Source organism: Phaethon aethereus (genome assembly GCF_964289735.1).
Source record: "Phaethon aethereus genome assembly, chromosome: 14".
Lineage (NCBI taxonomy): Eukaryota > Metazoa > Chordata > Aves > Phaethontiformes > Phaethontidae > Phaethon > Phaethon aethereus.
The window spans coordinates 1,989,301-2,002,211 of NC_138590.1; the positions used below are offsets into that span (position 1 = coordinate 1,989,301).

Here is a 12,911-nt window from a genome sequence, read left to right on the forward strand (position 1 = left end):
TCAAATATTTAAGTACTTCACCCCAGGAACAAACTCCTTTGCGTTTGGATTCAGATTACTCTTGACCTGAGGAAGGGAAAAACAGAAGTCTAGTTGAATCATTATTTTCATCTTCCATTTTCAAGCTGAATACAATTCTAGGCGGACAGTTTACAGATTTAGAGTAACAATCAGGCATGTAACAGGGTTTTTGCATAAACCACAAGTCTCTATAATCACCAGAAAATCCCACTCCTCTGCTAGTACCCAAATTAGCCATCCTTCCTTAGCACCACCTGGATGTTTCAGTCAGATGAGGGCTCGGGGAATAAGAAACAAGAAAACCACAGGCATGCATCAAATACAGCAATTTTGCTTAATGCTGAAATAGCTTTTTCTGAAGTTGAGCTGTTAAAACGTGCCATGAGGTTTTTACATCTTGCTTATTTAAGCAAGAGGAGACTTGTTCCAGGAACTTAAGCCACTTCTGGGAATTTAACGTATACAAGCACTGTATCAATTTTTAAAACTTCAATGTCTGCGACTACCCAGTCCTCCCACGTGGCAAGCTGCTGCTCTACAATGTTCTGCAGTTATAGGTGGGCAGCCAGCATCTCCAAAATGAGCTCTTTACCATAAAGAAATGGAGGATTAGGCTTTTGTGTTCTTCACTGAGTCTAAAACTGTTGCCTGCAGCTGCTTAAGCTTGAAGAAGTAGGGGTTTGCATCTGAATTTCACAGCAGTTATGACATGATGATGTGGGTTTTTTGGTACTCTGTATCAGTGACTTCGTATTTTGTTAGGGAAAATATGTACACACTGCCCTGCCCTTTTATTAAGGCTCTGGACAGAAGCCATACACCAAGAAACAGGGAGATAATAATCATAGTTTAGGTGCCTTCCTCTTCCTTAGGATTTCTACAAAGAGATCTGCTCTGGCTCACACGGTCCAAATCAGACACAGCTCGTACCTACCCAACACATAAGTGTTGACAGATGCTGAATGAAACTTTTGCAGCCCTGTGACTGAATGGCACTTCACAGGGTCAGCGTGCTTTGCTCGCTGCCTTTCTTTCATAACATAGTATGCATACCTAAAGCCACTTGAATTTATGCCATTGGCTAGGAAAGGCACCGTGTGGCTATCAAGAAAACCACTGAATAGGTCACGTCACTCGAGGAAACATCCTTTACCCAACTGCTCCACTTCTCCCCCTCCACCATAGCCAGGCATGCCTTAAGAGTGTCCAGCCTATGTGTAAAGGATTTTCTCTTGCCATTATCAGCAACAAAAATCAGCCTTGGACAAAGAGAGATGTCAAGTTTTAGAAATATGAGAAACTGAATTTACCACCAGATCCTCCAGTGATGAGCTGTCACTGATAACAAGGTCATTGAACTGGTCCTGGATTTGATCCATTGTTTGTGGGAGATCACGGGCTGGAATAAACCATTCGTGCTCCTCCTCCTCTTCCAGCATCTCCTGGAAACAGCGCTCAATAAATTCTTCTTCCCACAACTCCTCTTCGATCTATACAATGAGAAGAAACCACTTAATCAAAGTTAGTGAGAGCTTGTGTTTCCATCCCAAGGTTTGTGCACCTGGCTGACCTTCATTCTAGCTATGCAATAGGACTTCTAGCAGAACACTACACTTGTGCTGCAGGAAGACAAGCAGCTTTGATTTTTTCAGGGTAGAAAAGTGCTTTGACCCAGGAACTTGGGCTGCAGTTAAAAGGGAATGTCAGGAGAAACCCCCCAGCCCTAGCTGTTCTGTTTGCAGCTTGTTATGAGCTCAAGGAAAAGGAAATTGCTGGTTCCAAGTGAAAATTTCAGTTGTAGCAACTAGTCTTGACTGAACTCACTGCAAGTATGAGGAAGGGAACATGCAGCCAGGCACGCTCCCTAAGAAAGTGTCCTACAAGACTCGGGGAAAAAATAACTGCTGCCTGTCACTTGGAACAGGGAACAAGCTGCATCTCCTCGACTGTAGATTATGTGTTCACCCCATGTAGCCCTCCTAAGGAACTCCACATAATCTTAGCAGCTCTTAAGAATGCTGACCTGCTGCACTATAAGCAAGACAAATCAACTGATGCAGAACTGACACACATTGCAAAGATTAAAGGAAAGTTTTGCTTGGTTGTTCAGTAAACAAGCTTTGGAGGGAGTTCGTCCTGACAAATTTTCCATGTCCTGCATCCCAGTACTTAAGAGTGGAAAGCAGGGAAATAGAAGCCGGTGTGAATGACTTGCTGGGCATAAAGCAGCGGAAAAATGATTCAGGACAGATTTAAAAGTTCACTCAATGGAAGCTCGATCAAGTTTTCCTATCAATCCTTCACTCTGAAATCAAACACATACTCGATCCTAAAGTGGAAATGAAGTTACGTACCACAAATACCAAATCAAACAAGTTAATGGCAGAGTTTGGGATTCCTGTAAAATCTAGGTCCCCTGTCCTTGGGGCAAACACGCTCACCAGCTCGTTTGGTGCTCAAGATACATGGATTTGGGGAACAAGGACTCATCACCATATGCTCTAAGCCACTGTCCAGACAATTCAAACCCCGCACGAAACACCGACTTAGTAATTTCTCCAGTAAAACACTCTGGCAAGGACAGCGGTCTCCAGCCAATCCTTCTTGTGAGCACTGTCTTTGTCCTGCGCATGGGTAAAAGGCAGCAGTGGGCACGCAGCCACAGGCTAGTGTTACAGCAGGGGTTGCTTGGCTCCAGGTTTTTTTGTTATATGCTTGTACACCTACAGGTGCCTCCAAGGGCAGCTCCAAAAGCATGAAACTGTTTAATTCCCCAAATGTCTTGAAATTACTATCACCTGTTTGTATTTTCCAGCCCAAGTTTAACTGGTTCAGGTTCCCACAGATGCCTGCAGCGGCAGGTGACCAGGCTGCCACATGGTGTTTGCCTGCCTGAATAAGACCACCCTCCCCTCATACTCCCACCTTTCCTCTTCTCTGAAAATGGAGCCCATACCTGAAAAAGTTTATTCGCAGCACAACTCTCAGCGCCTTTCCCAAGAACGACACGTCCTGTACGCCAACTACAGTACAGTCCCCAGGAGGACAAACCCACAAACCAGAAACGACACTGAGACCATCCTGGCATATGCACAAGGGAATTTAGATTTTGTGAGCAACCAAATTTCAGATTAGCTTTGTGCCCTGCTGGCACCTTAAAGAGAGAGCAACAGGCGTATCCTATTTCAGAAGCTCAGACTTCAGCACAGCCATACTGTGCTGAGTGCAGAGGAAGCAGCTACCTGAGTACAAAGATCAAGTTTTGATTAAGAAAGGGGCAGTGGAAAGAGGTGGGCTGTCCCCAGCCTCCACAGGACAGAAAACTGTGTCCAGATGCAAGGCAAAAGACGAAGCTAAGGCTTCCTTCCCACCCGCTTGCAAAGGCCAGCTGTAAGACACTTAAGTATGATGCAACGAACAGGACTGTCACCCAACAGCTATGTCCACCAACTCCCGTGGGAACAGCAGCGCTGTTGACGAGGCAGGTATGCACCCAGTTGTATCCAGTTTGGAACTACAACAGCCGGCATGTCTGCACACGTAAAACCTCTGCAGCTCAACAGCCTAGCAAGACCCGTCCCTTCTAAAGTGCCACATAAAGTCACTATTTTTTTTTCCTCCTTCCTACAAAAGTAGGGAATTAATGGACGCATTAGAACATGGCCACACTTCCTGCATTTTCCACCAAGATTACAGAAAACAAGTATTTACTGTCAGAGAAACTGAGACCTGTCTGCTCCCCAAGATTATTGTAGCAAGTCTCTCTAAAAACATCATCTCTAAAGGATTTCCAGTCTTGTACCCTGGTTGCGAAGCCACAGCACCTCTCCCTTCAGCTAGAAAACGGTAAGGCACATCACAAGACATTTATTGAGGGAAACCACTTGCCTGCCTGTTAAATTCCTCTTCATTTTCCATCCACATGTACTCCGCAAAGGGATTGTCATCTTCGTGAGAATGACCATTTATAATCACATCTTCACTGATGATGCTTGGGCTAGTACTGCTGCGACTTGGATCTTTCATGGCTGCGTCTCCGATTCAAAGTCTGCAATTAAGAAACGCAGTAATTAAAGATGTGCAGATTCGCTCATCGCCCTGCTTCTGCATAAGCCCTGCCCAAGGGGAGGCTGCACCTGTATCTGAAGGCTCCAGGTAGCCTTACCATGACTGCAGCAGAGGAGCTCTGCTAATCGCAACAAGGGAGTATCAGAAATGCCATTTCCACTGTACATGGATTAGAGCCACAAGTTAATTTCCCCAATTAAACCTCACCAAACGCCAACCACCAAGGCCAATGAAAAGAGACAGAAAAAACCAGAAAGCCTGTGTACTTGCCAGAAGGAAAATATTTATGGCAATGTTCAAGAAACAAAAAGAATATTTGTTTTCCTAAATACTTTTAAAGGTCCCACCTGAGTTTCGGCAAACTCCCCTGAAAATGAACTGTCCAGGCAGAAACCATTACATATGGATTCTTCAGAGCCAAGCTGGCACAACAGTTCTTACAGCTGCCTCATTAGCAAAAGCTAATTGATGGAGATGCTTCAGGTAACAACGACATCGTAAGGCACTGGAAGACAGTACGTACTTGCCTTTCATCCCACTTCATTAATATGGATTGAGTCACGTCTGGAGAGGTCTCAACATTTCTGCGCGTCCACGATACATGATATCACAACGTCCTGAGCTCACGGAACGAAGCTACAGCTGGCAAGCGTGCTTGTTCCACCTAACCACAACCAAAAGCAGGACAAAACCTCCATTTGGTCTGAATCTTTGTCATACGAATGGCACTGCAGCCTCTCCGTCAGGCTCGTACGCTCACGTGAAGCTTGTAACTCTGAGTTCAGAGACCCAAGTCTGCTCACAGCCTGGGTTCTAACTGAAAATGTTATTTGTGTTGTAAAGTAAATGAGACAATGCTGCTGTTTTTCCTATACCATGCTTAAGTACAGATATTAATACTGGAAAAGCCGAATATTTTTAAGTACTAACACTGGCAATGTTGAATATTTTGACAACAGTATACAAAGTATGTGAGACAATGAGCAAAAAGAAAAAAACAAAAAAGGTCAAACTGGAATGTTTTGCCAGTGCTACAAATTCACAATGAAACGATACAGCAGTGAGTGAAAGTATTTTTATTTTGTTCTCAACGTTTTAGTTCACTGCCTGCATATCAAAAAATGACTTATTTGGAGAAAAGGATATCAAAATATAGCCTCCATTGTTATTAGAGTACAAGGGCTTATCATGTAGCAGCTCATATCTTCTTTTTGTATTTCAGTTGGTCCTACTATCTATGGAATTAATGCAAGTTTTGGTTCAAAATGTATTCTTGATAATACCAGGTCAAAAACCTGCCACATCCAAATGATCAATTAAGAAAAGCACAAAGAAAAAGGAACTTGCTTCGTTTGCTCTATTCACGGTTTTTAAATCAAAGGCAAACCTAAGTACGGAAGTCGCTTTGGCTCCCTAGGAAGTACAACAAATGAGACCAGAACCCGGGTATTCTAGCAAGAGAAAACAGGTTCTTTTTGATGTTCTTTCAAAACAAACTTGGAAAGGATTACTGGCAGCATTTAACATAGAACAGGAAAAGACACTGCATTTAACACCCCAATTCAAGTTTGAAATTGCTTTAAGTAACTTCAGCTGTTCACAAGCTAACAAACAGGATGGACTAAAAGAAATAAAAGACCTCAGAGCCCAAAAAGCCTAATTTCTTCCCCCCCCCCCGCTTTTTTCAACTGGCAAGCATTTTCAGCCTTTTTTTTAGTGGAGTGAACCTTTATACTAATATTCCACTGGGCTTTCTGCCACCAACAATTTACAGAAGAGGTGAATAACTCTGCAATAGCAGCGTAAGGGGCTCAGGCCAAATTCCAGGCAACTTCTGTACAAAGACAGCAGCACCCAGACAAGTCCATAAAGGTAAAAATAATAATTAAAACACCCCTACTTGTTTGTGTAAAATCTTGAAAGGATAATTTGTTGAAGCATGGGCAAGTTTTCCAATGTCTTAAGTGTTCCCATAGAACACAAGCTATCTGCTTTGGGAGTAAGAGAAGTTGCAGTGTTTCACATTTGGACTGAAACAACTTTTTCCATTACTGCCCAAGGACCATGTGGATGATTATCTTCAAGAAAGATCCGAGGCTCAACCTGAATATCTGAAGCTTATCTGATGAAGCCCTAAGTCCGCTAATGTTTTCCCACAGGAAAACATGTCAACAAACACTTATCCTGCGCACACAGTTAGGAAGCCCCAGGCCAGTCCCTTACTCACAGCACTCCCTGTAATTTGATTTTCTGCAACTTGTAATAAAATACACTATATAGGCAGCTTCTCATTTCCCCATTTCAAGATACAAACCAGTTGGCTTTCTGTGCTCATTTGCGAGGACAAGATTAGTCTCGTTTCACCAGTATTAGACACAGGCTTTTTAGTCATGAGCTACAGGCAATTCTGAGGAGAAGTGCCAAATGCCATTTTAGTCACAAAAAGTCACAATCTAAGAAGGCTGCTGCAGAAAACAAGCCACAGTGACAGGCTACACTACTGTTGTGAATAAAAATAATACATTTTCCATCTGGGAGTAGGTGGAAAGCAGAGGATCTCAAAGCTCCTTACACTTGAACAGGAAATAGAACATCAGTAGTGCTAAGGAACAGAAAACTTGGCAAATTCTGCCACAGTGATGTGATCAGAGATCCAGCCCCAAATTATTCCAGGATTTTGGCAGGGGGTGGGAGTGATGCAGGAGGAGCAGTATATGTGCATATGGAAAGACAAAAAAAAAAATTTATCTGAGGAATGAAGTGAGAAATTAAACATCTTGCAACAAAAGGACTTTGAGTTGAGTCAGTGTTTTCTATATGAAGTGTGGAACTTGTTACTCCAGAACATGATTCAGGTCTCTGTTTCTCTGAATTTTGCTGCATTTATAGCAATGAAGAGCCCTAGACAAACCACCATTAAAATGCAAAGCTTTCTGATTGAAGATTTTGCATTTAAACCCCCAATCACGAAAGAAGATTATCTAATGCCTACTTCAGAAGATAAGGTCAATGGGCCTAATTCCATATACCAAAACCCAGGTACCTACCCTTGATTTAAAAAAACAAAAAAAGGGAACAAAAATATTTGCTCCAAGCATCCAAAAGCAACACTGCACAGCAAGCAGTGCACTGGGATTTTAGCAGCAGCTGAAGTTTAAGCAAATCCCTTTTAGCGCAGCAGGGAGCGCTTTGAACTTCTGCAGAAGATGGTGTTATTTGTTTATTAACTAGCGATTACTCTTGTGAGTCTGGAGCGCGGGCCAAGTTTCTTGTTATCTAATTAGATTAACTAGCGGCAGTTTGCAAGTAAACTGATTACACTCCGTGTAATAAATAGGTTTCCCAATCCAATTCACGTGGGGCGCCAACGCTATCTGATAGAAACACTTCAAAGCGTTGCACTGGGGTGTACTTGAAAACAGCCGACTCACTCACACAGAGCACGCCGGCACTGAGGCTTAAAAATAAGAAGTCGGTTGTGCAGAGCAGAGCACCGGGAGCCGGGCTGGCACATCGGCTCACGAAACCTCCCCGGGGAGGCGGCTTTGGTCGCCAAAGACCCCCTTGCTCGGTGGCCACCGAGGCGGGCCGGGCTCTACCCCTGCCCCGGGTCGGCGCGTACTCGCCTTGGCCATAAACACGCTGGAATCGCAGCCCGACCCAGGGCCGTCGGGCCGCCCCCGCCCGCTTTGTTCGCCTGCAAGGGCCGCCCCCGCGGCGGGGGCTCCGTCCCGTCAGGCCCCGCGCCGCCGGGGCGCCCCCCGCCCCTCCCCAGGACCCGGATGGAACTGGAGACAATAAAGGCGGCGCCAGCGGGCGGCCCCGCCGCGCAGGCCCTGCCACCGGGGGGATAGGGGCCGCCACGCGGCACCGCCTCAGGGGAGGGGGCGGCGAGGGCAGCCGCCCCCCTTTCGCTCCCGCTCCGCCCCCAGCCCCCTATCGCGGCGGCAGCGGCTGGCCCCGGAGCTGCGCGCCCCCACCCGCACCGCCTCACCTGCGAGCAGAGGGAAGAGCCGCGGGTGCGCACGCCGGCTCCAAGCTGCTCCGCCGCCGCTTCGTCCCCCTCGCTCCTGGCTCGGCTCGGCTCGGCTCCGCTCCCGCCGCCCCGCTCCCCTCCCAGCGCCGCAGCCCGCCGGACGTGAAATCACTTCCGCTACCTGCGTGACCTCATAGACACCGCCCCTTCTGCCCCGGAAGCAGTGGCCGCGGCAGGAGCAGGTCGCGCGGCCAGCAGCCCTGGCGGGGAGGCGGCGCGCTGCATGCCGGGACGCGCAGTCTTTCCGCCACCTCGGGCCGCGCGGCATGCTGGGAGGCGTAGTTCCGTCTGGCGGACTGGCTGCCATTTCGCGCAGCAGTGGCAGCGCGGGGCACGCTGGGAAGCGTAGGCCCGCCGGGGCAGAGCAAACCTCCATCTTGTGGCGCCGTCAGGTGTGGAGGCGGCGCGGGGCCCGCCGGGGCAGGCCTGAGAGGCCAGTTCTGCTAATTACGAGTCCTTGAACACCCTCCCGCTTTCAGAGCAAGGCTGCCCCGCTTGCAGCGACCCCGGGCGGCAGCGGCCTCACTCCCTCCGAGCTCGTCAGCGGGCAGGGGTTGAAAAGGCCTCGGGGAGCATTACATACAAGAAAACCTGCCATGCTGCGCCTCAAAGGCTCCCGAACTTTCCCCAGCCTCCTTCCGGGGAACACCAGCCGACACAGGGAAATCACTGAGCCCTGGGCTGCAGAGGGGGAGAAATAAAGTTTACTCATTTCTGAAAAACACGCCTGTTTACAAAACAAGTATTTCCACACTAGATTCATGCATTTTTATGGCTCTGTGTTAGGAACCAGGAGATAACAAATGCCCTTTTCTGGGACCTACATCAAGCACCAAGAATTCAACCCTATTTACAAAATGGGGTGAAAGGGCAATTTTTTTTCCTCTCCTTTTATTCTCCCACCTCCTTTTTCTTGAAGGCAAGGTGGAAATTACTCTTCTTCAGACACTAGCTGCTAAAACTAGTGCACAGAGGTTTTAGAAAAGATGAGAGCCATGCTGGGCTCCTCGCTGTGTTTACCTGTCCTCCAAAGTACTCTGCCTAGGTACAGGCTTTTCCAGTCCTCTCTGAACTTCACAATCTCTTAAAAAGCAAAGAAATGACACGCTGACAGAATTAAAGACCCTTTGTTCCACCGAGGAACACAAGCTGACTTGGTCTGCAGTCAAAACCCCTCCACTTAACACTGGCCTTGGTAGGATGGACTCATAAGCTAACAAAAAGCAGGAAATCTGCCCTAGCAGCAAGTTCGGGAATGTATGGCAGAAAAATGCTTCCATGTGCAATGGCAAAGCCCAACAGTGTATATTACAGAGGACCAAGTTGCACAGAAATAAGTAATCTTGGTTAACCCTAAAATCCATTAGTGGTTAAAAAGTTACCATAGGCGAACAGGTTTTCTCAGGCTCGAGAACCAACTTGCTCAGTTTAGCTCTTCGCATTACAGCACCTGTTAGGCTGGAAAGGCTCCTCTGCTATCAAAACGCTTGCGTAGGCTGCTTGTAAGCAGGGAAGGGGCTATTTGAGGATAACAGTTTCATTAACATTTCTCTGCTCAGCACTTCCTTCCTCCTGAATTTTAGTAAGGGATAACCAACTCTGCCTAAAGTCTAGGTTTTCTCAGATTGACTGGGGACTAATTCTCCCTGAATCAAGCTGTTTATATTGATTTTATTAGTCACCATTACTAACTTGTTTCCACAGCCTAAAAGCTTTCAAATGGCTTGTCACACACTCACTAAATGCTTACCTTCTAGCCAAGTTCAACCAGAAGATACGCCTGCGAGGATCATCCTTAAAAAAAACCCCACTCTACTCTGGCTCTTACTTACAGAACTATTTCCAACTCAATTTTAATAAACCCAGCTAAGCATGTGGCCTCCTCATCTATAATGGTGGCTTCTCTTTCTTCCTCCCACTGCATTCAGCAAGCCCAGGGCCTTGCTGCACCTCTGCTAACTACGCACATGGCGAAGAAGCAACAGCCTCGAGGGTTACTCTTCCGAGTTGAAATTCATGTATGGAAGGCTGGCATCTAAATTGCAGAGCCTACATCTAGTATGTCACACTCTAGTCTCACACTCTACGTGATTTCCCCTTACCCCTTTACAGTGCAGATACAATTATATCCAAAGCGTAAGCAGCCCATAGCAAAACCCACATAATCAATCTGCCATCCAAGTGTGTTCCTGGTATCTGTCCTCAAGATCCAAGTTATTATGATGCCTTTTTTTCCTCAGAAATTAGTAAAAGGCTTGCATTATTCTCCCAGTGCGTTGCATGGAAACAGAAGACATTTTGCAGAAGCAGATTAGGTTTCACTTATTTTCTGATATATAGAAGAAAGCATCATGTTGCACACGTACAAGTGTGGAGACTTACGTATAGCTTATCAGGGTTTTGAATGCATCTAACATCTGCTGAAACCAGAAACAGAGTTGATGGGAGCAAGGGATTTTTTGATTCTGAATTTGGACTATGCTGCAGCTACTTTACTCCTGGGACTTCTTTATGTTTAGATGCTAGACATGATGTAACACCCTCCTACAGTTTAATCCCAAGCAGTTACACAGGTTAGCATTTACAACAGGCTGAGGACACTATAGGTGCAAGATGACCAAACTGCACAGCTATTTAAAATGCAGGCAGTAGCTACAGAAAAACTACTTTAAAAATAAAACATACAGAGATGTAGTTATTTTAATGTATTAACGTTTGTTTCCTTACAACATGCACAGCTAACTGCTAAAATGCTTGGGGGAAGGTAGAGACCTTCAAAATAAATTCTTATCTACCATCTTTAGAGAGAAGGGCGATGACTGCCAAACATGGAATGACTGCTTTGAAGTCAGGTCCTCTGCTTGGCTGATGAATTCAGCAGCCTCTTAAGAGACAGACGAATGACAAATGTCATCATAAGCAAGTGGGGGTCCAAATACATCCTTGTGACTTAGTCAAGAGAAGTGTTGCTTGCACTTTCTTTCAGGGGCCTAGGAAAGCTGTAGAGTAGTTTTAAGACTAAATCCCTGCATTACATTTAACCTATTTCATACAAAGAAAATTTTGCATACTGATGAGCGCCATGTACAAAGCAGTAACTTATCTTTGTGAAAGTGCAAGAATGAGTCACTGCATGGTAAGATTTTATAATATGGATACACTATTTAAATAAAATCTGCACCATTAGCTGCTTATTAGCATTTCACCACTCTATACAAAGTCCTCAGAGAAACTGCTACCAGCACAGTAGGAGATGTTTGAAGTTATATACTTAATTCTTGCACAAAAGGGATTGCACACCTCCCCTTTTTGAGGATGCAACAGCAGAAAGTTACAACTGGAAAAACAAGTTATCAAGACTTTACTTCCACAAAACACACCACCTTGTGTCTGCTAGACATATTTGCTTATGTAAATTAACTTAATCAAGATTCTGCCTCCTACATTTGAAAACCTTTCTCAGCACTGAAGCCTCTCTGTTAGCCAAGAGGCTCAGGTTGAAAGAACTGTCCCTAGTCATTTTAATCCACATCAACATGATGCAGCTTGAACTTCAGCTTTGATGAAAATACCATAAACTCAAGCAATAAAACTGTCAGCAGAATATGCCTACCAGTGTTTTAACAAGTGATATTTTAATTTGTTTGGAAGTGAAAGAGGTTTTAGGAAAGAGAAAGAAAAGTTATGCAGTAAGCTTCTAAATCACAGGTGTTAAGACATGCAAATTTTTAAAAAGCACTCGAGTTTGTGTGGCATCATGAACACAAGAGTAAGGAGTTCAGCAGACACATCGGTTAACATGCCAAACATCTATAACAAACTGTTGCCTAGCTTTGTTTATTGGTAAATCACTTTAGTAACCTGAATTCACAAATAAGCAGTAAATAACAAAAACTACAGAAACACAGGTTACACATGCAAGTTCCTGTTCACATATCACATGTGCAGGTACATTAAGAGCACGGTTCTAAAGACCTTTGACAAAACCAGATTTTAACAAAAACTGTTTTAAAATGCAGGTATGAAAAATTACATGTGAAGAATATAAAGATACCTTTTTACATTTCAAGACTCAAATGCTGCTTTTGAATATACTAGAGATGTACGACAGCTACAAGATTCAAGTAAAAGCAGGAAGAGCTCAAGGAAATAATACTGCTCAGAGTAGAATGGGCATTTACGTTTCACTAAAAATACACAGAATAGCTGAACAGGAAAGTCTATCAAGAGCTTAGGAAAAGAAATCACAAAGTTGTAAAGCTGACTAATCACTAATTTTCCTATTTGCTATATAACAGCAATGACATTAAAAGAAACTGCAATTCAACATTTAAAAATGCAACTTACATTTAAAGACTTTTCAAAAGTGAAATGCAATGACAGCCTTGCACTCCAAATTAAATATCTGCTAGGCTCAGACTGAAATATGGAATGTTCTAGATAAAATAAAAGTACAGTGTTACTTTTTATTTTTTATTGAGAATGGAATTGAAAGACAATTTCTAAAGCTTGAAAGTAGTAAATTTCACTTAAATGAAGTTTTCTTCCCATAGATGAGCTTTCCACAAGGGTGCAAGATTTTTTCTTTAATAACTTGAAGTGTCAGAACAAAAACTTGTTGCCATTCTCACATTAAGAACAATATTTTGTCATTAACTTAACTGCATATGCTTTTTGCTACAACATTTAACACATGAACAGACCTATAATGCCTACTGTATTTCACTAAACCAAAAAAAAGAATACAGTATTTCCATCTACTACTTGTACTGCTTTAAAAAAAAGA

The 12,911-nt window shown here is 44.4% G+C and overlaps 1 protein-coding gene across 1 annotated transcript; it reads right to left on the minus strand.

Annotated features, from left to right (window-relative positions):
• Positions 1-4,050, minus strand: PAIP2 (poly(A) binding protein interacting protein 2; the record flags this gene model as incomplete). Its single annotated transcript, XM_082006296.1, has 3 exons — positions 3,910-4,050; positions 1,332-1,511; positions 1-66 (listed from the first exon to the last, which is right to left on the minus strand). The coding sequence occupies exons 1-3, from the start codon at positions 4,045-4,047 to the stop codon at positions 1-3; spliced, it is 384 nt and encodes a 127-aa protein (XP_081862422.1). The 5' UTR covers positions 4,048-4,050.
• Between the last annotated feature and the right edge of the window lie 8,861 nt (positions 4,051-12,911).